The 26120-nt window shown below is 37.3% G+C and overlaps 2 protein-coding genes across 2 annotated transcripts in view; one reads left to right on the top strand and one right to left on the bottom strand.

The window, feature by feature from the left end:
• Positions 1–16324, bottom strand: part of LOC103177892 (protein FAM162A) — a 29875-nt gene extending 13551 nt beyond the window's left edge. Inside the window, exon 1 of the mRNA XM_007892266.2 lies at positions 16305–16324. The gene's annotated coding sequence lies outside the window, so the exon portion shown is untranslated. The remainder of the gene's footprint in view (positions 1–16304) is intronic.
• On the top strand, positions 291–15373 carry slc6a14 (solute carrier family 6 member 14). Its single transcript, XM_007892267.2, has 14 exons — positions 291–617; positions 894–1047; positions 2745–2876; positions 3446–3613; positions 6265–6403; positions 7417–7549; positions 8344–8484; positions 9219–9447; positions 10944–11069; positions 12295–12410; positions 12933–13032; positions 13316–13425; positions 13522–13692; positions 14510–15373. The coding sequence occupies exons 1-14, from the start codon at positions 549–551 to the stop codon at positions 14654–14656; spliced, it is 1935 nt and encodes a 644-aa protein (XP_007890458.1). The 5' UTR covers positions 291–548; the 3' UTR covers positions 14657–15373.
• Positions 16325–26120: the final 9796 nt, after the last annotated feature.

The following is a 26120-nucleotide window of genomic DNA, read 5'->3' as shown; positions in this document are numbered from 1 at the left end:
TCAGTGTGAGAGAGGACACGAGCTGCAGAGCTCTGAATAATCTCCATCTTGCGCAAGGAAGAGTTGAGACCTCTGTTGTGCAGGGAATTAGCACAGCATTGGATGTAATTAAATCATGGACGAGGGTCTTGACAGTCTGAGGAGGGAGGTATAGGCGGAGGCAGGCAACATTGGGGAGGTGGGGGAAGGCAGAACGGATCCTGGCACGGATGTGCAACCCATTATTCAACATATTAAAGAAGTTCAAGTTCATGCTGGCTGAATTTATATTCTGAATCCATTCCAATTTTTTTTACAAAATCTGCAAAATTGACCTATTAGCAACAGAAGAAATCTGGTAACTTTGATGACATCATGGCAGGAGTACAGAGAGAGAGAGAACTACACCCCTTTTGAATAACATAAAGAGCCATCCTGCGATTGAGGAAGGCATGCCCAAGCTTAAGACCTGAAGCTTCTTTGAGCAGAAGGAACACAGCTTTACAGAAACAAAATATCCTGTTCAAGTCGGGTGGCAAGAGGAAAGAGCCTTTCCAAACTGTCCAGAAATGAAGAAAAATAAGGTATCCATAGCTGGACTCTCAGATCCCCCTGTTGATGGCCAAATCAATGAAACGGTAAGTGTGCATTCTCACTAAAAGTAGAATACGTGGAAAACCTGAAAACTTCACTTGTTTTGAAAAACATAATCACACACACACACACACACACACACACAAAATCCTGCAAAATCCATGCACCTGTGCTGCTTTGCAGAGGAGGAGAGCGGGAGAAAGAGAGAGAAACAAAAACTTTGCAACAACTTTTTTTGTCCCATAGTCTGGCCAAGTATTTGGCAAACAAAAAAATAAACACCGTGACATTTCTTTTCCTTTTCTCTCTCCTTTCTCAAGGCTGCCAGGCATTCCCATGTGGGTGAAAATGACGAGAACCAAGAACGAGGTAACTGGTCCTCAAAATCGGAGTACTTGCTCTCAATGATCGGCTATGCAGTGGGACTAGGCAATGTCTGGCGATTCCCTTACCTTGCTTACAGGAGCGGAGGAGGTACTGTACTTAACAACCTACCAGTATTGAATAAGGCAGAAAAAAAATGCATTGGTTTAGAAGTGACTGCTGTACATTGAGAAGCTTGCCTTCAAGTGCTGTGTCAAGTAACATTAGGTCAAAATATATATATTATAAATTTATAAATATATTAGATATAAATATATTAAATGTATATATATATATATTAAACAGAAGTGGATAACGAGATCTGCTTATAGCCTGGTTTACACAATTTGATAAGGAATATATTTTTAAAAAATATATTGATTTGCCCTGATCCGCATTCCCAAGTAATAATAATAATCGTTGAATTTGATATAGCGCTTGTCTTTGAGACGTTTCAAAGCGCTTCATAGAATACACTGTAGATTGAATTGACTGTATATTTTGTGGGCTAAAAGTAAGTGCAGACTACTAACTAGCGAGTACATAATTTTGATGAATTCACAGGATTGTGCTGTGATTTAAAGCTTTAGAATATCTCCTGTATTTTAACAATCAGACCTTTTAACTTTCCAAAAACATTGTCAGTTTTGGCAGCTCTTATTCTTTCATTTCAATACAATGTAAGCAAGAAGGTGATCCACAACTGCCAGCTACAGATACTCTAGCAGTTCTTTTTAAACATTGTATTTCAAGTTTCTTTTTTTTAAAAAAAAGCAGGAACTGAACAACATCTACAACATTTAGTCTGCCCCAAGCTCCAAACTTTGGCATTGGATTGGCTCCAAGTATGTAGAATGCTGAAATAGGTTATAAATATTTATTTAAAAAATATATTCACTGAATAGATTGCCCAGTTTGTATTTATCTAGATTGAAGTTATTTCTAAAACTGCCTTTTTATTAAACGCAATGTCATTTGATAAGACTTGCAAGGTTTTCTTGTCTCTTAAATCTCAAAACATGTTTTTGTAAGACTCCTTTTATTCTATCTAAGGAAAGGAACCTCCTGGCTCCATCTGATTTAGTGTTCCCTGTTTGCTAATATTTAACTGCTTTCACAATGCTACAGTTTAATTTCCGCGTGCTATGTTATTAACAAAATTAGTTTAAACTAAACCTGAACAAATTACTATACACTGACCATCTGATTTTCATTTTCTTGTTGGAGAAACTGAAGTCTCTTTCTACGATTATATTTTCTGTGGGCAATGGTCCAAATACCAACCGGAGTGCAAACAAGTAAAATAATAGACGCTTTGTCAAAGGAGCATAATAACTTTAAGAGGTCAGGTACAACCCACCTGTAGGAATTCAGTTTTCCTCCAATAAAACTCAGAATAATCCTAACTCATGAGAGGTTTTAGCTTGTTAACCTTAGTAAAGCAAAATTAACATTCATGTTTTGTATTTCAAACTGTGAAACTGTATTATATAATATTTACCTGAGCTTGCGGTGCCTTTTCATCTGATTAAAAATTAAGCTGATGTGTACTCTGAATATCTATACATTCTGCAATGCTAAAAGATTTGCTTAGTACAAACTGAAAGCAAAACAGGTGTTTTAGGGAGTCCAAATTGTACTTTCTTAACTAAGTACCAAAGTCGATTTAACTTATTTGGTTATGATGAAGTTTGTATTTGCACTGTACTGTTCAAGGTAATATTTTCTCCTTATGTTAAGTTAAAATTGATGTCCAGCATGCAGTCTATAAACAAATCCATTGTAAAGTTCGTTTTTTATTCTTACAGGTGCTTTCCTTATTCCTTACATCATCATGTTGGCATTTGCCGGGATACCATTATTTTTCTTGGAATGTTCCCTTGGGCAGTTCACCAGCCTCGGACCTACTTTAGTGTGGAAAGCTGTGCCAATTCTAAAAGGTTGTGCTTGTTTAGTAACATAAAGCAATTAATAGTTTAAATTAATAATATTGACAATTCAGGACGTAACCCTTTAGTATGTTCACAATATTTTACTTGTGAAAGGGCTTAAAGCTAGCTTTGAATGCAGTTTTTGCATTTCAAACTGTCAGATGCTTGATATTTGATAAAACATTGATAAAAAAAGCCAAAGCCGCAGATGTAGCTGGTAAAATGCTTTCTCTCATTCTCCAAAGCTTAATCAAGTGAACTGAATGTGCAAAAAGTCTTATCTGTGTCTATCTACGCATTTGTTACAGTACAGTCAGCCTTTCATTCATATAGTTCAAAAAGGGTAAACTATTGAAATGAGCTTATAAATGTTGATTTATACAGGCAGAGTTTGTAGCAAATGACATGTGCATTATTAGCAATCTGAGAACGCAGCTGTTAATAGTAGCAAAGGCTTGGCGGGTTGAATGGCCAATTCCTGCTTCTTTGTTCCTAAAAGATTTTCATTACACAAATATCCCTGTTTGTTGTTTACTCAATACTGTAATCTAATTCCCTCTTTCTTCATTTATTTCAAGGTGTGGGGTATACTATGATCTGTGAGGTCATGTTTCTATGCATTTACTACAATTGTATCATAGGCTACAGTTTGTACTATTTATTTGCCGCCTTCCAATACCCCCTGCCTTGGGAAGACTGCTTTAGCTGGTGGGGAGCGGATGAATTTTGCAGCAAGACTCAGAAAGGTACTTTTTTAAAAATATATATTGTATATCTAGACAATTCTTAGTTCATCAAATCATTTTATTCTATTTGAATGAATTAGTTTGTTTTTAAACACTCGATTAAACTGGGGCTAAAGACTAAGTGAGCTTTCAAGATCTGCAGGAAAAAGGACATGGGAGAAGTTGAATTAGTGAAGCGTAAATGTTATTTTTTAAGCAGGTATTCTTTTGAAAAATTTTGATAAAGGAAATGTACAGTTTTATCTTCCTAGGGTTGAGTGATTCATACATTCCAGTCTGAGCCAGAGCAAAAAATGCAAAATGTTAGTTGATGTAGTTAAATTGCCAATTTCAAGTTTGATGGCCACCCAAAATTATGTTTGCCACATCTCAAAGCGCTTCACAGGATATACTGTAAAGAGCAGTGACTGTGTATTTTGTAGGTGACATGCGGCAGCTATTTGCAAATAAGTTTTAATTACAGTCAACAAACAAAAAAGGATTTATTTTGTACATATTGTTTGAACGCTCTGCCTTCTCTTAACCAGAATTACAAGGCCTTCCCCCATAGTACAAAAAGTATGTTTTCCTCTCTTCTCTTTTCAAGTGCATTGTAAATGATGATCGTTATCAATGATTACGTGTTCCCTAAAAATGTCACTCTCTCTCTGTCACATTTCACCTTTTTACGAGATTATATGTCAGGTTACTTTTGTGATTTGATTTATGGTTTAACTTTTGGAAACAAAAGCACTTGCTAAGGCAGGGAAACAGACTGTTCAGTAGCTTAGTTTCAGTAAGCCAGAAACACCTATTTTATATCGCTACTCAAATAAAGGGCTTTTTCATTTGCTTGAAACAGTAGAGCACTCCCAACATATCATAGCCAAAGAAAATGTAAAGGAAATTGAACAGGCAGAAAGAAAAAGAGGTTCAATAGGCACGGTGGCCAAATAAGAGCAAAGCAAAACAGATGCTGACACCTATTGTATAAAGAATATCTAAAGTTCAGGAGAAAATCGATTGAGGTGTTTAAAATAATAAAAGGAATTCACAAGTTAGACAATGAGTAAGAGAATCTAGAACAAGTGATATAACCTTACAATTAGAGCTAAACCAGTTAATAATAATAATCCAATACAGATTCTAATTGTCATATCCGTTACATAAAGGATTTGTTATAATGGTAATTTTGTAAAATATTTGAGAAACCATTTAAATGATAGAAGTTCTTTAATATTTTACATCTGAATTTAGCTGTTTTGGTGGAAAGGAGAGATGCAGCTCAATTGTCTTTTTAAGCCAGTGTGCAAGTTTTTCTTAACAGCAGTCAAATGATCACTATTATTTTATGCCTCATATTCAACTCAACCAGGTGCTATTTGTATACTGAATGTCTATGCGGCAAAAAAAAATTACATTGACAAAGCATTCTGTTTGATGAGCTAGCAGAATGGTGAAGCCCAAGCCAGTCAGAAACCTTTTCTTCCCCACATTCAAGCCGTGACCCGCTCTGCCTTCCCTCACCTCTGTAACATCGCCCGACTCGACCACTACCTCACCCCTCAGGCCTTTGAAACTCTTGTTCATGCCTTCATCACCTCCAGGCTCGACTATGCAAACGCTCTGCTTGTCGGCCTTCCCAACTCCTCCCTCCACAGACTGCAGATAATCCAGAACTCTGCAGCCCGTGTCCTCTCCCGCACCAAACTCCGTGACCCTATCTCCCCCATTCTCGCGCGACTCCACTGCTTCCCCATCCTTCAGAGGATCCAGTTCAAGATACTGGTCCTCACCTACAAAGCCCTCAATAGCCTCACCCCACCCTACCTCTGTGACCTCCTAACCCCCTACCAACCCACACGTTCCCTCCGCTCATCCAGCTCCGGCCTGCTCCACGTCCCCCGACCCACCCACCCCACCATTTGCAGGAGAGCCTTCAGCCACTCTGCCCCCAACCTCTAGAACTCCATCCTCCAATCACTCCAACTCGCCCACTCCTTAGCCTCCTTCAAGTTCCGCCTCAAAACCATCCTCTTTGACCATGCCATCGGTCACCCTCCTTCCCCTCCCCTCCCTTCCCCCCCCAACCCCAGCTCGGGTCTGAAATGCTGTACACTATCCAGTACCTTGGGACGTCCTCCCAACATGAAAGGCACTATACAAATGTAATCTTGTTGTTGTTGTAATGTGCTAAGTACTGCTAACAGGAAGAACTCAAAATTGAAACTCAAATTTACTCGTCTGAGCAACGTCAGACCAACCTCGTAGGGATTTGTTTTGAGGTGACGCCCCAGATTGACGATGGGAAGCCATATGACAGAGTGTCTAGACTTCCAAAAAAAAACATTTTGGAGACCTCAACCAAGATGAGGTTGCTGGGTATGAAGGGTAAGACATCAACACTGATTCAAAATTGGCTGAAGGAAAGGAAGCAAAGGGTCCTTGTTTGGGGAAGTAGGTGAAAATGAAGGGACATATTAATTGAGATGCCTAGGGGTATGTAATGGGACCTTTTATGTTGTACAAATGACCTGGATTTCCAGACCCAGTATAATTTGTTAATTAAGTTGTAAATTTGCAGAAGACATCAAGTTGGGGGGGAAACTAGAAATACAGGAGGCAGCAAAGGTTTTACATTGCCAACCTCACCCCAGATTAATAATTTCCAGAACCACTCTGCAATTTCACATTGGATGATGGATTGTTTGAAATAGTAAATGAAACCTGGTTGCAAGAAATGAATGAAACCTGCATAAATGGAACTAAAATCTATCCATTTCAACAGAGCCCAAGTGAGCAATACTGGGAGTAAGTAGAAATATTATAATAAATTTACTCGTTTGACCACCCTCACTCGCATACTCACTCGCTCTAAACTCTGTATCCTAATCACACTATTCCTCTCCAGGCTCCCAATCACAGAATAGATCGACTTCAATATCCTCACATTCCTCTACACATCCTTTCATGCCCTGGGACCTCTTCGAACTGCTTACTTTCCACTCCACCACCTGCCACCTCCACTCAGCTGGCTCCAGCCTTCTGCTTATCTATTGTCCCCTGTACTCCACCATTGGCAGACAGACTTTCCACCACTACACTCAAACCCTTTTGAACTCCCTCCCTGAATCTCTCCAGCTTGCCCCCTTCTTCCCCTTTTTCAGACCACACCTGACGACCTTCTCTTTGACCGTACTTAGGGTCACTTCCTAGCTCAGTGTCAGGCTCCTCCACAGTTAAGCACTCCGAGACACTACCCCACATGAAGGGCACTATATAAATGCAAGTTGTTGTTGCTGTAGTAGAGAAGTTTTCTCTTGCTAGACATTGTTAAATCAATATGCTGTTTGGATGAGCTAAATTGATCTTAGTTATATAGCATTATTGACATTAAGGGAAAGAAGCTGTACTGTACCAAAATAGAAAGTGTGAGAGTGCCGATAGTTAGAAGTTACATATATTTAGTCACTTAATTTGAACAATTGTGCTTTAATAGTAAATTAACTTCAGTTCATTAGATGATATTACGTATGGAAGCTCCTTCAAGTCACTTCTCAATCTTATTAGATCTTATTGCTGAAATGTTAAAAATAGGAATAGATGTAAAATCAAAAAACATTTTTTTAGCCATTTATTTGCAACAATTTAACATATAAAGTACTAATGACAAAAATCCCTATAAATCCAGATAATTTTCAAATACAATGGTATTTGATTGAAAACATTCCAAATAACCTGCATATTTTATATTGCAAGTACTCTTGTATGTACATTGAACAAAATCATTACACGCAGTATTTTCTGTTCTCATTTTTTTCCAGTAAAGTGACTTTACGCCGATCGAATTCAATAGCTGAAACGGGTGTTGTAGTCTGGTACTTAACCCTCTGCCTCCTTTTGGCCTGGATAATAGTTGCACTATCAATGTATAAAGGAATCAAATCTTCTGGAAAGGTAAAACATTTTTTTCAATCAAATAAAACATAAAGATAATCTACTTGTGAATTATCACTTAAAATCTAAGAAATCTTCCAGGGCAAATACTCAAATTCCTGAGACAACAACTGAAACACACAGAATAAATAGAATATCTCAATAGTTTAATGAATTCCTAGTGAATTCACTCTTGAGAAAGATCTTGCAATGCTCAAACTTTGGATTGCTCACACTCATGAAAGAATGCTGGCAACTCCATCATCAGAAACATAATTATTTCTTGACAATAAAAATAATGGATAAATTGCATAAATGTATCAATGGAAAGATTGAAAATGTATTCACCTCACTTTATTGTGTTGTTTTAAATGTGTTATTTTTCTAGTACACTGTACAAATACACCAGAACAGTATTTTCCTATTCCAGTTTAAATATGCTGTAAAGTGCAAAATATACTCTACCTCTCTGCTTTGATTGAAATTGGATTGATTGTCAGCTGATATTTGTAATCTTGTAAATGCTTTACAACAGTATGATATTGTACAACAGTATACAACATTTAGCTCTGGAACTCTCTCCCCCAATCCCTCCGCCTTTCCCCCTCCCTACCCACTTTCAAATCCCGCCTAAAGACCTTCCTTTTTGATTCTGCTTACGGTCACCTCCCTCCTCCCTCTCCACCTGTCTTGGGGTCAGACTCTGCCACTGTTAAGCACTCTGGGACGCTACGCTAGGTGAAGGAGCTATAATAAATGCAAGTTGTTGTCCATTGGAACATACACAATCTAACATCCTTCCTCTGCATTATCAGGTGGTTTATTTCACCGCTATATTCCCTTACGTGGTTCTAACCATATTTCTGATTCGAGGTGTTACTCTAGAGGGAGCCGCCAAAGGAATTGAGTTCTACATTGGAAGTCAATCAGACTTTTCAAAACTGTCTAATATTGAGGTAAGTACATCACTGTTAATGATAATAATAATAATTCTTGCATTTGATATAGTGCCTTATGCCTTTGAGATGTCTCAAAACATGTAATAATGTGCACAAAGTCATTTGTGTTTTTCAGTCAAACCAGTTAAGCTTCTCACAACCATTTTCCTACACTTTTTTTTGTAAATATGTAGTCTGTTGTTTTGTGTTAGAGATTTTCTTATTGAACTTCTCTAAAAGATAATGGAGCCACTGGATTTCAGTCTACATTGTACAACAGAGAAATCAGAAAGTGCAGCAATAGAAACATGGTAAAAGAATGATGATATTACTGTTTACCAAAGAGAATATGGACCAGAGGGAATTTTATTCAGGGAGCTAGCCATAGAATCAGGCCTTTTACTTTTTAAATATTTTAACCCACAAAATACACTTTACAGTATATTCTGTGAAGCGCTTTGAGACGTCTCAAAGACGTGATAAGGCACTATATCAAATGCAAGGATCATTATTATTATTATCGTACAGGAGATCATTTACCCATTCTCTACATGCTGGTAAAAGCTCCCCACACCGGAGCTGTATACTTTAATCCCTTATACGTATTGTTTTCCATTTCCCTTCATGACCAATGAGTTGTGATGTCAAGTCACCACATTTCTCTTTATGTTCTGGCCTGCTGCCACGGAAATAAAGAGTTTGAATAAAATCTAATCTCCCATTCCTAATATGTACTGCTTTTCATTTCTTAGATTTGGAAAGATGCTGCAACGCAAATTTTCTTTTCCCTCTCAGTGGCTTGGGGAGGTTTAATGACACTTTCATCCTATAACAAATTCAACAACAACTGTTATATGGACGCAATCATTGTCTGCACCGTTAATTGTGCTACAAGTGTGTTTGCTGGATTCACCATCTTTTCCATTCTTGGACACATGGCATATAGACAAGATGTGCCTGTTTCAGAGGTGGTACAGTCAGGTATGTTCACAGAGTCAAATCTCATTCCATTAAATTCCTTCCAAACTACAAAAATAAAGGATTAATTTCTTACTGATTTGTTGGCATAATATTGATACATCTGTCTTGAACTATATTGCCTGCCTCAGGCTCAGTTAAGTGTTAGCACAAATTTTTTTTTATATCATCTAAATATAAACAAAAAGAATGATTTTTAAAAAATATATATACTCAGCTGCATTCACATAATTAGCAACACCTTTCTGAAACAAAAATCCATTTACAGGACTTACTGAATTGCTGTAACAATAATCAGTAGCAGTATTTCAGGTCCAAGTGATAAGATGGTCTACAAAAAAGCTAAGTTAAATGATAGTTGTGTAAAGATATTGGAATTGAAATATCTGTAACTCATCAGCTTTGTTTGTTTGGGCTCTTGTGATATGAAATACAACATAAGAACATAAGAAATACTAATGTAGTCAAATCATGACTTGCAGTACTGAACCATTCAGATGAATCTTTTAGTCTAGTTCAGTGCATTGCTCCGATTTATGATTTTTGCTGCTTGAGGTGAATGAAGCATTATCACCTCCAGCAATAAAGCAATTGGGAAGTCAATCTACACTCCCTGCTCCAACTGCAGCCGCCACCTTAGAGTGCTACATAAGTGCTACTATTTTTCTCAAGTTTTTGCGTGGTCCATTAAACTGCCTAAAGCTTTTAAAGGACAGTTTCTTGAAAGATCTTTGGACAGGGCAGCAGATTTTTATAATTAGAACAGAGAATTTTAAATTTATCAGGATTTCATCTTACTATCTTGGCTGAAGAACAATGACAGACAGCAGAAATCTCCCACAGTGTTATACACCATTAGATAAGTGAGACGTTATTCTCCTTGACAGAGTGTTTACCAATAATAAAAAAAGATAGGTATGGTACAGTGAAGCACTGGTGCAATGAGAGACAAATACATTAGCCAGCAATATTGCTGAGCTGCTAATCTTAGCCCAGTCTCTGTAAGATGCACAGAATGGTGACTAAATATGGAAAATGAGAGAGAAGGTTACCATAGGCCACTCTTATGAATTACCTGAAGGCAAATTCAGAGCAGTATTGGCAGGGGCAGTGTGCTGGTACCCTCTTGACTGATTGTGGTATTTAATTGGGAGAAATTAAGGAATAATGTAAAAAAATCTAACAAGCTACAGAGCTGGCAAAATTGGTGTCCATTGTTTTGAAAAAGCAGATTTCTCTGAAATTACACTTTAAATCACTCTGAATGGAAAGTATAGATATAAGCTACGTTTTTTTGCACTGTTTATATTACATTCAGTTTTCTTCTTAAATCTCAGAGCTAATGTTGCTTTCCTATATTTTATGACAACCTCAAACCTAGATTCCTCCCAACCTTTATTATAAAAGAATCAACTGATTGTAAGCAAAAAGTATTAATTGAAAGTATTTCTCTATTAAGTGGCATTATTGACACAATTTCATTTTATCCAATGATTTAGGTTTTGGTTTAGCTTTCATTGCCTATCCAGAAGCCCTCTTACAGCTACCACAAGCACCTTTTTGGGCCATATTATTTTTCTTCATGCTCGTCACCCTGGGACTTGATAGTATATTTGCAAGTGTAGGTAAGAGTAACTTTACTTATTGTCACATTACTTTCTCACTCCTACTGCAGAAAACTATAATCCATTTATGCTTAGTTATATTGGCTGAATCACTTTCATGTGCATCGTCACATTCCAAATCCCATCTATGATTCTATCATTTTCTGTATTTGTTTTCGTAATTGATGATAAAACAGAACATTTGGAAGGAGAGGGGAGCAATATATTGGTGGATGATCAGTTTGCTTTCTTTTTTAAGGCAATTACTATGGTATGATTATAATTCTATGTAGTTGTTCTATTGTAGAATTAAAGACAGAGCATTGTTAACTGAGGTCATAATGGCTATATCAAATTAAAGGAATTCTTTTCATCGGTATTGAGCACTTCAATAGAAAAAAATTCAGAAAAGAAATGCTAATTAACATCTGAAGAGAAAGGTGATGAAGCATGCAGATTACAAAATTTTGGTGGGAAGGCAGTAGATTTGAATTCTTGTGAGGACAGATGTTTCAGAAAAGAACCCTGTTCTCTGGTTTAAATAATAATCCTTGCATTTGATATAGAGCTTTTCACGTCTTCTAGACGTCTCAAAGTGCTTCACAGAATATGCTGTAAAGTGAATTGCCCGTATATTTGTGGGCGAAACGCGGCAGCCAATTGCGCACAGCAGTGTCCCACAAAGTCATGGATTGAAAATTACCAATTTATTATTGTTTTGGAGGGATTAATGTCAGGTGAGTGGGGTAAGGAAACTTGCCTAAGGTTTCGCCCTGTCTGGAATTGAACCCAGGTGTCTCGCTTGCAAGGTGAGTGCTCTAACCACTGAGCTACAAGACTCCACAATTAGCAATTCATGTGCAATGTAATACGTTACAAGTGAGAACAGTGCCAGGGAGAGAGTTCAACATCCAGTGTGTCAAACTTCATTTCTGCCCATTATTCTGTCCAGCATTTGGATAGATCCAGAATTTAAAATACAGCTATAACATTTGTTGTGTTCCTGGCATAGCTAGAGTGATCTGTCTCGAGCACAAGAAAATCCTGAGTTGATGTTCTGGACATAATCCTGTAATGGCTGGCGGGGCCTGGCAACCTACCTCCTTTGCTGTCTTTAGATTTATATATTCCTCTGATCCAGGTTCAGCTTTGGATTATATGAAGTCGAAGAGCACGAGATGTGTTTGGACTTGTGCTATGACCAATCTTTCACTGATTGCACTTTTCCTGTTGTTTTTAAAACCAGAAACAATTACAACGTCTCTGCAGGATGAATTCCCAGTGCTGCGATCAAAACGGCATTACCTGTCAATTGTCTCTTGTGCATGCCTTTTTTTACTTGGCATATTATGTGTAACACAGGTAGGCAGCCATTTATTAGCTTGGCAGATTATTTTATATGTAATGATAGTTTTATATGATGTATCTTCCCCTCCTCCACAATGAAATATAACCCCAGAGAAGATGAAATTCATGTGACATCACTACATGAATTAGACCAATTTCCAAGCAAATCTACGTAACTTGAAACATTTTTCCTGTTCCTGTACATGTCTTCCCTAATGTAAAAATGAAACATGTTAGAGAATCTTTACTTAAAAAAAAGTTTACAATGGGTTTAAAAATTCTAATCTTTTCTGGAGATGCCTCTCATTTTAAATTTCTTACTGCAACCTCCAAATGGTGCACTTCTATCATGGCAGGAAGGGATGGGTGATCAGGGGCTGCAGACATCTCCATTGCAGTCATTTAATCTCACTCCATGGTCATTCCAATAGACGACACTAAACTCTGAGGCAAGCTTGGCTCTTTCAGCAACATACCAATGTAGTAATTTGTCTTCATTGTTGAGTGCATTTTCTAATAATTGTCTTCTGCTTTCAGGCTGGGATTTATTGGGTAAATTTAATTGATCATTTCGTTGCTGGTTGGAGCATCCTTATAATCGCTATCATGGAACTCATTGGTATGATCTGGATCTATGGTAAGGGCAACATTGAAGCAAAATAAAGAACACTGAACTAAGATTAAGAACTCGACTGAATGCAGCGCGTGTAATGATCTTCATGCCTCTTTATAAGAAATGAAGCAAAACCAGTAAAGTGAATAAGATTGGTGACAGTCGATAACATTTTCTGATCCTACCCAAAATGTTTTCTAGGAAATTGATGTGTTGTGTACAATAGCAATGCACATTGCAAGAGTCACAACTACAGAAAACAAGTTACCGGAGTGAAATTACAAAAGAAATGCTTTTTTGTTGACAGGGGGAAATCGATTCATCAAAGACATTGAGATGATGATTGGGGAAAAGAAGTGGTACTTCTGGATTTGGTGGAAAGCATGCTGGTTCTTCATTTCTCCCTGTTTACTGATAGTAAGGAAATACTGCAATTTTGAATAATTGAAGCTAAAAAAATCAAGCTGAAATTTCACCAGCTCATTCATTGTTTCTGACCTTATTTTCATACAGCTAGTCTTCATCTGGTCCTTAGTAGCATTTGTTCCGCCAAAATATGGAAATGTTGAATATCCAATTTGGGCAGTAGCACTTGGTTGGTGTATGGTCATATTCTGCATTATTTGGATCCCCATTTTCGCTATTGTGAAAATTGTCCAAGCTGAAGGTTCCACTTTGTGGAAGGTGAGGAAAGAACTTTATTCTCTTGTAATGTTTACTGAATTTACGCTCATCAAGGATGTAATGGAAGTTATATTTCCCCCTTGGCTATTGGTGATCATTATTCTCCACTTGTTAGTAAACTCAAAGAGAGAGAGAGACTTCCCAAATTTTAGTTTTTCAGTCTCATAAAATGGCAAATGCAGTTGAGCGACTTGGGAGAAAAAAAAATTTAGAAGTGCATTTAGGTTTTTGCTCATCATCTTCTCCTTCAATGATCTGACAGACATAAAAACACTCATCGCCTGTGATACTGACCCTGTAACCTTTCTCTACTGTTACAGTTGGATCAAAAAGGCTAACAATTCCTCTGCATAGTAAGGATTATTAATTATACGGATAGCTAAGAGACCCCAACACACACTCAAACAGGTTGAAGTTAATTACTTCAGGGAATACATGTTTACACACAACCCATAGAATAATACTGACATGTATGTTCCTATGTCTATCAACTGTGTGAATGTTAAATGTTCAGTAATTCCCTGACTTCACCATATAAGAAATCAACTGAACGTGAACATTTAAAAAAAAATCCTCAACTGTACCAAATGGTAGCAGTTTTGGATAAACAAAGTATTGGGATTGAAGTAACAGGCATATCTGGAAACTTGCCAATAACTTCCAAGATAGCAGAGTTTTGGAATGGAAGCAAACAACAGTCTAGCGCAAGGAATCCTGGAGAATAAACTGCAGTCAAGCTGATTAAAATTATATATTAATATTTCTAGTATGGGTGTTATGCAGGTTGAAAATTAATGAAGTATTTTTCTTTTCACAGAAAATTATTGCATGTTCCAGACCATCACCGGACTGGGGTCCATATTTAGAACAACACAGAGGAGAGAGATACAAAATGCAGTCTAATTCTAAAGAACCAGTTAACAGTGTACAGCTACACACAATAGACAATTCAGTAAAATTATAAGAAAAATGTTTCATGTACTTCAAAGCATCATTTTATATACTGGAATAGAAACACTGAAACAAGGTTGCTATAAAATAATGGGTGCAAGTGCCTCTTTCAAAAAAGGCAATAATGTTTACTAAGCAATAAGGAAAATAAGGTTTATTTCACAATTGTTTCATATTTCTTGATTATCATTGCATTTGATACTGTTGATCTATCTGAATTCATCAACTTTTGTAATATAAATGTATCACTTTGCAAGGCTCTCATCACAAAATAGATCAAATGCAAGGATTATTATTGTTATAAAATGACAGCAACAATTCTGATGAGAACAAAATAAGGACAAAACAGGGAGAAGGATTTCTCGGACCCAATTAAGGCAGTGTTTATTTTTGTGGGTAATTAGCAACTATGAATCCCTGTGCCATTACATTCAGATCAATAGTATGATCTTGCCATTGAAACTGTCACTTGCTAATCCTATATTGTGACGGTGCTCATCAACTTACTATTTTCTGTTGCATCCCAAATGCTTCAAAAAATTTTCACCTCTGAAGAATGCATATTAGTTATTAATTATTGCTCCCCAAAAAGTTAATAAAATGTGCAATTGATTTTACTGTTCGTGAATGCATGTCAGACTTGAACTTGGATTTTCAATCCTCATTTATTTTACCAGTGTCGGGTTGGTTGCCAATGAGGCTCAACTATGGGGTGGAAGGAGAATCAGAATAGGATAGGTTGTATTACAGTTATATTTGTAATGGTAAAATGAATGTATAGCAAGTTGAGAGTGCTTGCATTGATAGAATAATAAGTTGATTTCAGAAAGTTATTTTTCAAGAGCTATATTGGTAAATAGTTCTAACTGTAGACTTCTGGCATTTTCACCCACAAAATTTACAGTATATTCTGTGAAGTGCTTTGAGACATCTCGAAGATCTAATAAGGCACTATATCAAATGCAAGGATTATTGTTATTATTTCTATATCAATTTCAGATTTCTAGCATTTGCAGCTTTCCTTTTTAGGCTCATCAGTTTGATATCTTCTCAAACCAGTAGCATAGGTCTTGATTGGCCAGCAGCACAAGAATGATTTATAATAAGATGTAATCTTTTACAATGTATTCATCAATCTGTACACTGATCCATAAAACATTGGTACCATTCAGTGAATCACGTAATGTAGGGATTCAGCAATTGTATTGTGATACAATAACGGGCTAGGTTTCTGAATGTCATTCAGGACAGCAATTGTACAATTGCCAAAGGTCGCTGTAGAATTCTGTTTTTTTTTAGTTCAGAATTTTGAATAAAATTTGCTATTTAATAAAGTTTGCTATCCATTATGTTTTTCTCCTTTTTACGGCTGACTTTGCAAAGCAATACTCACTGAAATCATACTGTATTTTAGTTTAAATAAAACTGAATAGTCATAACAGGTTATTTTACTTGCATCACAATGTAGTTACATTGGATCAGCAGTAGATTTGACACTCATTTTAATAGCTTAGAACTGTTAACTTGCAGAAATACTAACCACTCACTGAAAATATTCATCTTTGTTTAAAATGAGAATAGGAAAGTATATGTTTTTACTTAAATCAACTACAATTTAAACCGGCTTTTCCCACCCAAATTTATACATGCAGTAAACGTACCTCTCCATAAAATAAGTGTGCCCCACAGACAGCAGGAATACTGAATGTTGATTTGTACATAACATGCCAAGTACTGGAATAACAATCAGGTTCTGTCAATTTACCATTGAGGACAGTGTATTAAGTGTTCGTTACCAAGTCAACTGTTTTTCCATTACTCAATCAGGAAGTAACACTGAAAAATAATCCAAGCACTACGGTAAAAATGTTTCGCAATTTCAGTAGGGATCAAGGTAACTTAAACCTCCCTTTTCAGTCAAATAATTCAAACTCATTCTGAGTCAGGATACAGAAAGGTATTCAACCACCTTCAATTACTTGCCAATGATTCAAATAAATGGGAGGAACATTTATTCTTGATCTTCTCTCAACCCATGCTCTGAGAAGTCTGCAAATGGTTTCACCTACCTGTGCCCAGCCTAACTTTTTATTCAGACAATTAATTTTCTCTACATCAATGCAGCTAAGTTTTAAAGTAGAATAACTCACAAATATTTAATCATTTATAAGCAGCAAAGCATAGTTTGTGAGAAACCAATGTTGACACAACTGGACAGTTATTACAACAAGGAAGTTGCTTAAATAATTCATGACTCAGTAGGAGTTTGAATCGCAATACCTATGTAAAAGCTGATAAACAAGGCATTTCTCAAGTAGAATTATCATAAATTTCAACAATGTTTGCATGTAGCTATAAAATAAGACAGAGTTCAAAAACAAGTGATAAAACAAGATAGATAAGAGGGAACTTTAGGACAACTTGTGCAATGTTGGATTTTTCAGCAAAAATTCTTGGGTAATGTGGACATTTCTCAGAAAGGAATCTTTCTTATTGTGCTTTTTATAATAATAATCCTTGCATTTGATATAGCACCTTCTCACATTGGTGAGACGTCTCAAAGTGCTTAACAGAATATGTGGCAAAGTGTATATTTAGTGGGTGAAACAAAATATATAGATCTAAACTAATACCAGGAGAATAAGCCACAATCAGCTGGGAATCTTGAAATATTTGGAAAGCTTAAAAATATAACTATTGAAAGAGAGTACAAGAAATGGTGAATGGTGACGGAAGCTTGAAAGCAATTCCTTCTCTTTAATTATGAGTGAAAGATCTAAAATGTTAAGGCAATAGTGTACATCTAAAAACCAGGTGGGATTTCTGTCCCAACTATCTTCTCCATTGGAATTGTATCATGGGCTAAATAAAGCATGCAGGAGGGAACAGTTGGGATGAAAAAAATAGAAAAAGCACATAATGAAGCCTCTTAAAGGAGGTACAACCCTTAGAATAACAACCCTTAAATGAAGAAAATACTACTAAAATTGATATGAAAATATATCACTAGGTTAATATATATTTATACACCACTAGAATTTGATGAATTATTTAATAACTATTCATGTACAAAATAATTCAACACCTGAGTGATACTGACTAAAAGGAAGTTAAATGTCAAACTCAATAATGAATCTATTCCCTGAAGCTCAAGTTACACATCCGATAGTGTAACTATTGTTTGAGTATCGGCTGCAACACAGTACTCCCATTGTACTGATTGGGATTCTAAATTTCATTAAATATGAAAAACACATTACTTGCAACAAGTTCCGCAAGGTACACCTTGTATCTACTTTATTAAAGTAAATAAATAAAAGGTTTTCAAGCAAAAATGCTACTCTGCCTTGCCTGAAGCCGAGTGAGATTGGAAACTTGAGTTCTTCCTTGCCCTGCACGAAAGGACAAAACTACAGGATTCATAGTCAAGCTCCACTTCTTGTTTTGTTAGACCATCCAACCGGCTCCTGGATTTCTACACTTTGAAAATACTGATCAGTGCTCAGCTTCACTGCATAATTAGAACAGTTCAGTTTGTATAACAAATAGTTTTTGATACTTCAGTTACAGCTGTCGAATAAATTTAAGCGTTCTGCTGTTGCACTTAGAGTGCTCCAGTGAAGGCAACAGCCTGAATAAAAACATCCAGGCTGAATAAAAATGGTGACTACATTGCATTTGGTGAAAGCAATTTAAAAAATTCTTCCAAGGCTGTGGGAATTGTTTTGATACCCAATGTTTACTTTCTGTATTAGCTGATTGGAGTTATGGAAATCTTTACTTGCCATTCTTCTGTCAATTCTCTTCCTCTGACTGGGTTACCAGCCCTGCAGACAATCAGCACTCACCCCATCTTATAACCACTCTAGCCTTTCCCAATCGACTCCTCTTTCCACTTCGTATTTGAAGGATTTAATTTTTTTNGTTAAAATATCCAGCTCTTTCCAACAATTTGAACAGTTATCAGATATTAAGATAGTTATTTTGAAAAGGAGGAATGTCTATTACACTCCCAATATTTAGAACTGCTCATGACAACAACAATTTGCATTTATTTAGCATCCTTCATGTGGAGGAGTGGGATGTAAGCAGATCAGATAAGTATGGACGTGCGAAGGGAGGTACGAAGGGATTTGAAAATGAGTGAGAGGATCTTGAAATCGATCCATTCGGCAAATGGGAGCCAGTGGAGCCTGGCAAGGCTGGTGTGATGGGTGAGTATCCGGGTGGCGGAGTTTTGAATTAATTGAAGTTTGTGTATGGTGGAGCTGGGGAGACCAGTGAGGAAGGCGTTGGATTAGTTCAGTCAGGGGTGGATGAGGGTTTTGTCTGTGTTGGTTGTGATGTACAGACGGAGGTGAAAAAGAGCAGTCCTGGTCATGGAACACAATAGATTCTATGTACTTGTTGCAGGTATATACTAATTTACTTTGGAAATCCCTATTTCATAACTCTTCTTTATAAGCTACAGCCTGTACTATCTAGCACAACGGACACCAAATTTGATAACGCTCTAAGCATTGCAACCAACACCCAAATTTTCTCTACACAATGCAAAGGTAAGGAAGTTTGCATTTTGCCACAAAATCCATTTATTGTGGTTTTACTTCCCCAACATAAACATTACCACAAACACAGTTCGCTTCATTCTTAAGCCTCGTATGATTGGAATGTTTAACTGGAAATAGGTAACTTTTGATCCCCATACTTGGAGATCAAGATGGTCTCAAGTTCAGTCAGCTTAAATTCCAGAACAATTAGTTTCTTTAACATTTCATCCTGAATGGCAATCTTTTTCTTCATAGTTTCCAAGTGGTCAACGCAGTATATTGAATCCACAGAAACATGATCTCCATATTTTTGTGCACAACTGTTGGAAACTGTTCCTGTTTCTTCCATCTGATAGGTGTTCTATGATAAAAATGCAATATAATTAATAGAAATAATTAAGAGGCATGCCATGTTGACTTTAATAACACCAGAACATTTAACAAGTTGTCATTCATATTAATTATTTCAATAGCCAAGCAAATTGCCCTGGACTCATTAAACCACTTTGAGCTTTAACTCCGCTATAAAAGGCATTTGAGCTTTAACTATGCTACAGAAGATTTTGAAACACACAACACTCAAGTTTGTTGAGAATTACATGAGAAATCAACAATAGTGATGCACATGAATCCACAGTATTGTGCAAAACACCAAATAATTCTACAACATTTCTGAATATTAACTGCCTTCTCCATACGCCTGGGTTTGTCATTTGCTGGGCAAAAACATCTGGTGTTAAAAGCACCCACCTTTAAATTGTCTTTGGATTTTACTCCCTCCTGGTATAATTTACCCAATGAGTTTTTTTTTTAAAAATCAATAAATGCCCCTTTATGGCCTATAGAAGATCCAACTTCAGCTTCCAATATATGATTGAAACCCTTTTTTCTTTCAAAAAGTAGTTTTATTTAAAAAATCATGCATCCCCAGGTTTTTGTGCAATAGGTTATCCACTATCTCATATCCGCGCCACAACTGGCACCGCCTTCCATCACCTCCGAAACATCGCCAGACTACAGCACTACCTCACCCCTCACGCTGCTGAAACTTTGGTCCACGCCTTTATCACCTCAAGGCTGGACTATGGGAACTCTCTCCTCGCCGGCCTTCCGGCACCTCCCTCCACAAGCTGCAGGTCATTCAGAACTCTGCAGCTCGTGTACTGTCCCGCACCAGGCTTCGCGACCACATCACTCCCACCCTCGCTCGCCTCCACTGGCTCCCCATCCCCCAGAGGATCGAATTCAAGATCTCATCCTCACCTACAAGGCCATTCAAGGGCCTTGTTCCCTCCTACCTCTCCGACCTACTATCCCCCTACTTACCTGCCCGTACCCTCTGTTCCTCCGGCTCCGGTCTGCTCCACATCCCCCGCCCCAATCGCCCTACCATCGGTGGCTGGGCCTTCAGCCTCTCAGCCCCGAGGCTCTGGAACTCCATCCCCCAGTGCCTTCGCCTCCCTTCCTCCCTTTCCTCCTTCAAGGCCGGTCTCAAGACCTTTCTCTTTGACTGAGCCTTCAGCTCCCCTCTCGGCTCTCTACCCCCTCCTCGCCCCCTCCCTTCCCTGACCCTGACCATTTCCCCCCTGCTCAGGTCCTGACCCAACTGTCCAGCGCCTTGGGATGTCCTCCCAATGTGAAAGGCGCTCTATAAATGGAATCTTGTTGTTGTTGTAGCGGGTTAATGCATACTCAAGTAAAGTATGTGGTTACTCTTAGGCTGGCCAATAGAAAAGTGCAGAAATATTTACCAAAAAATTTAGGGAAATTTGCAAATTTTGCGGGAAATTGCAGAGAATTGATTGGTGCTCGAAGTACATTTATCTTTTTTTATTTAACAAAAACGTAGGGCCCAGTACTACACATAGACCAAGAGAGAGAGACGCACAAGCACACACTCGTAGACACAGAGACACACACACACACACACAGAGCAGAGAGACACATACACACTCAAACACACCCACATATAGAAGGGACACATACAGACACTCAGACACATATATACAGAGAGAGACAAACTCACACAAACACACACACACACACACACACAGACACACAAACATAGACACACACAGAGAGAGACACACAAACATAGACACAAACACAGAGAGACACACACACACACACACACAGATAGTCTCTCTCATTCTTCCATTATTTATTCCAGGGATTCTCTTAGTATTTGACCCATGGGTTTGTTGTCAGATTGCTTAATTGAACACAACTTTGAATTTAAAAAAATTAGCTCTACTGGCAAAATAAACTAGTTCGGCCTCCACTTTAGAACATATGGCCCAAGTCATACAGCACAGTGAAAATGCGTTATATTTCCCTGAAGCACGTTTCAACATTCATTCCTTCTGCAAAATAAAATCTCGCTTGGGACACATTGTTCCCATAACATGGGGGTTAAACATTACCTTGGCAGAGGTCCTAATCTGAAGTGCCAGATTACACTCCAACTGAACTACTGCCAAAACACAACCTCTTTTTACACAAAGCTGCATCTTGCATTTGATGTTTATTGTTTATTTTAGGTGACAAGCCTGATGAATGTGCTATGCCTCATGAATGTGCCATGCCTGATGAATGTGCCCTTTCTTGCTGCACCCAAGCACACTTCAGCTTTGACACAACAATGATTTGAGCTATGCTACATGTATAGCACTTTGTCTATGGAATCTATCAGAGTCCTGTAGCTCAGTGGTTAGCGCACTCGCTTCACAAGCGAGAGACCTGGGTTTGATTCCCAGCAGGGTGAAATGTTGGGCAAATTTCCTTACTCCACAAGCCTGTTAATAATCCCTCAAGAAAAAAAACAATAATAAATTGGTCACTTCAATCCACAACTGTTTGTGGGACACTGCTGTGCACGCTTAGCTGCTGCATTTTGCCCAAAATGTATAGTTTATTCACTTTACAATATATTCTGTGAAGAGCTTTGAGACATCCAAAAGACAGAAAAAGCGCTATATCAAATGCAAGGATTATTATTACGATGATAAGAGCTGGTTACATTCCAGAAAGACTTTATTTTAAAAAAAAGCTTGTGTGTCTTTGAATAGAGGGTGGAAATCAGATGGGTTTAGAGTTTAAATTGGTTCTTCCATTCTTAATTTGGACAGGATAACATCCTTGATTCTTTTGGTCTCAGGAATACGTGAGCTAAATATTATATTTAGTTTGTTGGATCACAGCCTAAGGAACTTTCACATAGAACTTTTTAAGACTTTCTTGTAAACATGTTTTTCTGGAAGGACTAGTGAAAGGTTTCTCGTTTCCCCAGTACCAAGTTAGAGTTGGCACATTTCAAAAAACTGGATAGCATCTCTTTAAACTTTTCCTCCTCCTCCTAGATTTTAGCTCCTTTAATTTAATAACTCAATGATCTCATCTGGCACCATCATTCATTTGGGTCCTCAAATCAATAAGCATATTTTTATAATAGAATATTCCTTATGTTTGATATAGCATCTTACATCAAAACACTTGTTTAAAGCCCTAGAGTTTTTCTATAAAGTGTGACTATATTTGTAAGCAAACAATAGCCAATTTGTGCACAGCCATAATATGAATGTTTTTCTTATGAGTAACCAAAGTTGAACATAATACTCCAAACATGCTCAGAATAAGTTTAGTGTAACCATCTTACAACCCTTATTTCAACATATAACAATAATTATTGTACTTGATACAGTGCCTTTCATGTTAGGAGGATAACCCAAAGTTTCGCAAGATTTACCAACCAAGCAATTATATTCATAAAAATCATCTCAATCATAGTTGGGAAAGCAAAGCAATTAATAGAAATGGATTTCTTCTCTCATACTTCAAAAGTTGACAAAGTGCATAAAGGTTGCTTAGTAACAAAACAATTGACAGCGTTATACAATCTGATTTTATCATTTTCTTATTAATCTGAAGATTTTCATCTCCTACTAATACCCAGGATACCAAGCCTTTCTTGGCAATCTGTATTCCAAAGTCTGATGTCACACCCAGCTATGGAGTGGGGGGAGAAAAAACCCTATCCTTTGCAGACTTGACTGTTTTTAAATCATGGGTTTAACAAACTACAGTTGTTGCATTTCTTCCCATACCTTAATACGACAATCAGAAGTCAAAATAATTGAAATAAATAAAAAGAGATACAAAAACAAACGTGCTTAACCAAATCCAGCACATCAGATTTAGGGTAATTTTCTGCAACGGTAAAGGAATCTCAGAATTTTCCTTAAAGGTTTCATTTTTTAAAAAAAAACAATGATATATATGCTTTGTAATAATAAATATAAAAGTGGACACAACATTGTTTTAAGCGAAGTAACCAGATTGCCCATTGTAGACCCTCAAACTCACTGGAAAAGTCCGCAGCCTAATGGATTTAATAGCCAGAAACCAGGAGCTAAATTCTTGAGTCATGCAATAAATCCAGTATTCGTTCTTACCAATGTTAGAGAGATCACTTGAGACAACAACAATGCTTATTCAGTCACATAGTCAACAACTGGAGACAGTATATTAACCTGCTCAAAAGAGGGGTTCCCTCCCTAGCACAGATTTGATATATTTTTGATATATATATATATATTTGATATATATATATATATAGATATATATATATATAGATATATATATATTTGATATATTTGATATATATATATTTGATATATATATATTTGATATATATATATATATTTGATATATATATTTTATATATGTATATATATATATATATAAAGATTACAAAACTGGAAGAAGTTCGTTCAGAATCCACTCTGGTTTATAAAGCCTCAATTGCTCCACAGGTTAGAAGAGTTTGCACGTTATGTACTCGTACCGTTTCGAAGATAACAAATAACAACGTTGAGAGAGAGAGAGAGAGAAAAAAAGCAGTCTTTGCTGAGCCACCAAGATCAAGCCAACCGAAAGGCAATGACCACCATCAAACCTGCTCACTTACCATGGCCCGTGTGATCTTCGGTCTTCTAATCAGGAAGAGGAGGAGGAGAAAGATAACGGTGCCTGAGAGCATAATCATTCTGCGAGTCAGTAAGTCGTGGTCCAGACCACTGTAGGAACTGTTCAGACTCTGGTCCAGGACATTACTCGTTGCACACAACTGTGCGTTAATCTGTTCATTGCTTAGATTTGAGGCTATATTCATTTCCAAACTGCTGATGAGGAAAAGTGCGATGGTCAAACCTGGTCCCTTTGGGCAAAATGACTGATAAAATTACACCAGTTTAAAGCACATTTGACGTCACAAGAGCTAATAATGTCATTGAAATGCATTGAAATACGTTATATTTTCCAGGACCATTTAATATTCCCAGTTTATTTGATGAAATAAACCGATGGAGAAACCACACCTGGGAGTTAAGGTGTCACATTGTCTACCCAAACTAAATCCCAAACATGTTTCCCCACCTTCTTAATTAAGGTGAACTGGCAATTTAACAACAACACACACAAGCCAGACAGGCAGCTCTTAATGATTAAAAAATAAAGGAAATGATTCACAAGAGTTGATTAAAAAGTGGTGGTTTTAAAAAAAANGGTGCTTTTTCACTTCTCCACCTGTCAATTTCACCAACTCAAAATCCACCCAGTTTCTGGCTGCTACAGATAACATCCCCAGAGGACTTTAACAATAGTCATTGTTGGTATTCAGTGCAATATTGCCAAACTCCCAAAGAGTTGAGTTTGCATTACATCAGGTTCAGATTTCCAAAACAATAAGAGTCCTGAGGGCAGTTGAAACACGAGTTATCTATCTACCTCTCACCTGTTCACACTACATTCCCCCCCCTTAACAGTAATCATTGTGAATTAAACTCACCTACAGACACTTTCCATCCAATTTGCACCACGTGAAATCTGTTCAAACTTCGCTAACCAAGCATTCTCCTCTTACAAAACCTCAAATTAAACTTCCTGAAGTAACTTGTACAGCCATACATTTTCCTTAGCACATTAAATTTTTTGTTTTATTTATTTCTTGTTCCCCCCCCCCCCCCACACACAGACTATAAATATATTTCTATATCCGTTTCTGAAATACTGGGGAGAAAGCCTGGTTTGGGATAATAATAATAATAATCCTTGCATTTGATATAGCGCTTTTCACGTCGGGAGGACGTCCCAAAGCGCTTCACAGAACACACTGTAAAGTGAATTGACTGTATATTTGTGGGCGAACGCGGCAGCCAATTGCGCACAGCAATGTCCCACAAACAGTCGTAGATTGAAAATGACCAATTTATTATTGTTTTTGTTTTTTGGAGGGATTATTATTAGGCTCTGTGTGGAGTAAGGAAACTTGCCCAAGGTTTCGCCCTCTGCCTGGAATTGAACTCAGGTCTCTCACTTGCAAAGCGAGTGCTCTAACCACTGAGCTACAGGACTCCAGGGATGGTTCATCTAAGAGCAATTTCATATGCGTGTAATATAGTAAATTACCAGAGTAATCAGTGTTACGAATGATAAAGCAAGGATGGCATTTTATTGGATTATTTCCCTTATCTAGACCCCGAGATTAAATTACAGCATTGGAATGAATCCCATCTATATTCTTTATAATTAACATTATAAAGAATATCATGGATATCATGGAGTTAATACTAACAATCTTTGCATTTGATATAGCGCCTTATCAAGTCTTCGAGACGTCTCAAAGCGCTTCACAGAATATACTGTAAAGTGAATTGACTGTATATTTTGTGGACAAAACACAGCAGCCAATTGTTTACAGTCAATCAATCGTGGATTGAGTAACCAATTTTTTTAAAGGAATTATTACCCGTGGAAAAGTGATCTGCCAATCAAATAACAACTGATTTCCTACTTACTGCTGGGCAACAGAGGCATGTGGAGTAATGAAACTTGCCCAACATTTCACCCTGCTGGGAACTGAACCCAGCT

Source organism: Callorhinchus milii, unplaced genomic scaffold, assembly GCF_018977255.1.
Source record: "Callorhinchus milii isolate IMCB2004 unplaced genomic scaffold, IMCB_Cmil_1.0 Scaffold15, whole genome shotgun sequence".
In the NCBI taxonomy this organism is placed as follows: Eukaryota; Metazoa; Chordata; class Chondrichthyes; order Chimaeriformes; family Callorhinchidae; genus Callorhinchus; species Callorhinchus milii.
This window is presented reverse-complemented; position numbering and strand designations above follow the sequence as displayed.

Coding starts and splice junctions, on each gene's coding strand:
- slc6a14 (XM_007892267.2), top strand. CDS start 549: ATGAAGAAAAATAAGGTATCCATAGCTGGACTCTCAGATCCCCCTGTT. Junction 7,550..8,343: donor GAATCAAATCTTCTGGAAAG/GTAAAACATTTT, acceptor CTGCATTATCAG/GTGGTTTATTTCACCGCTAT. Junction 8,485..9,218: donor CAAAACTGTCTAATATTGAG/GTAAGTACATCA, acceptor TTCATTTCTTAG/ATTTGGAAAGATGCTGCAAC.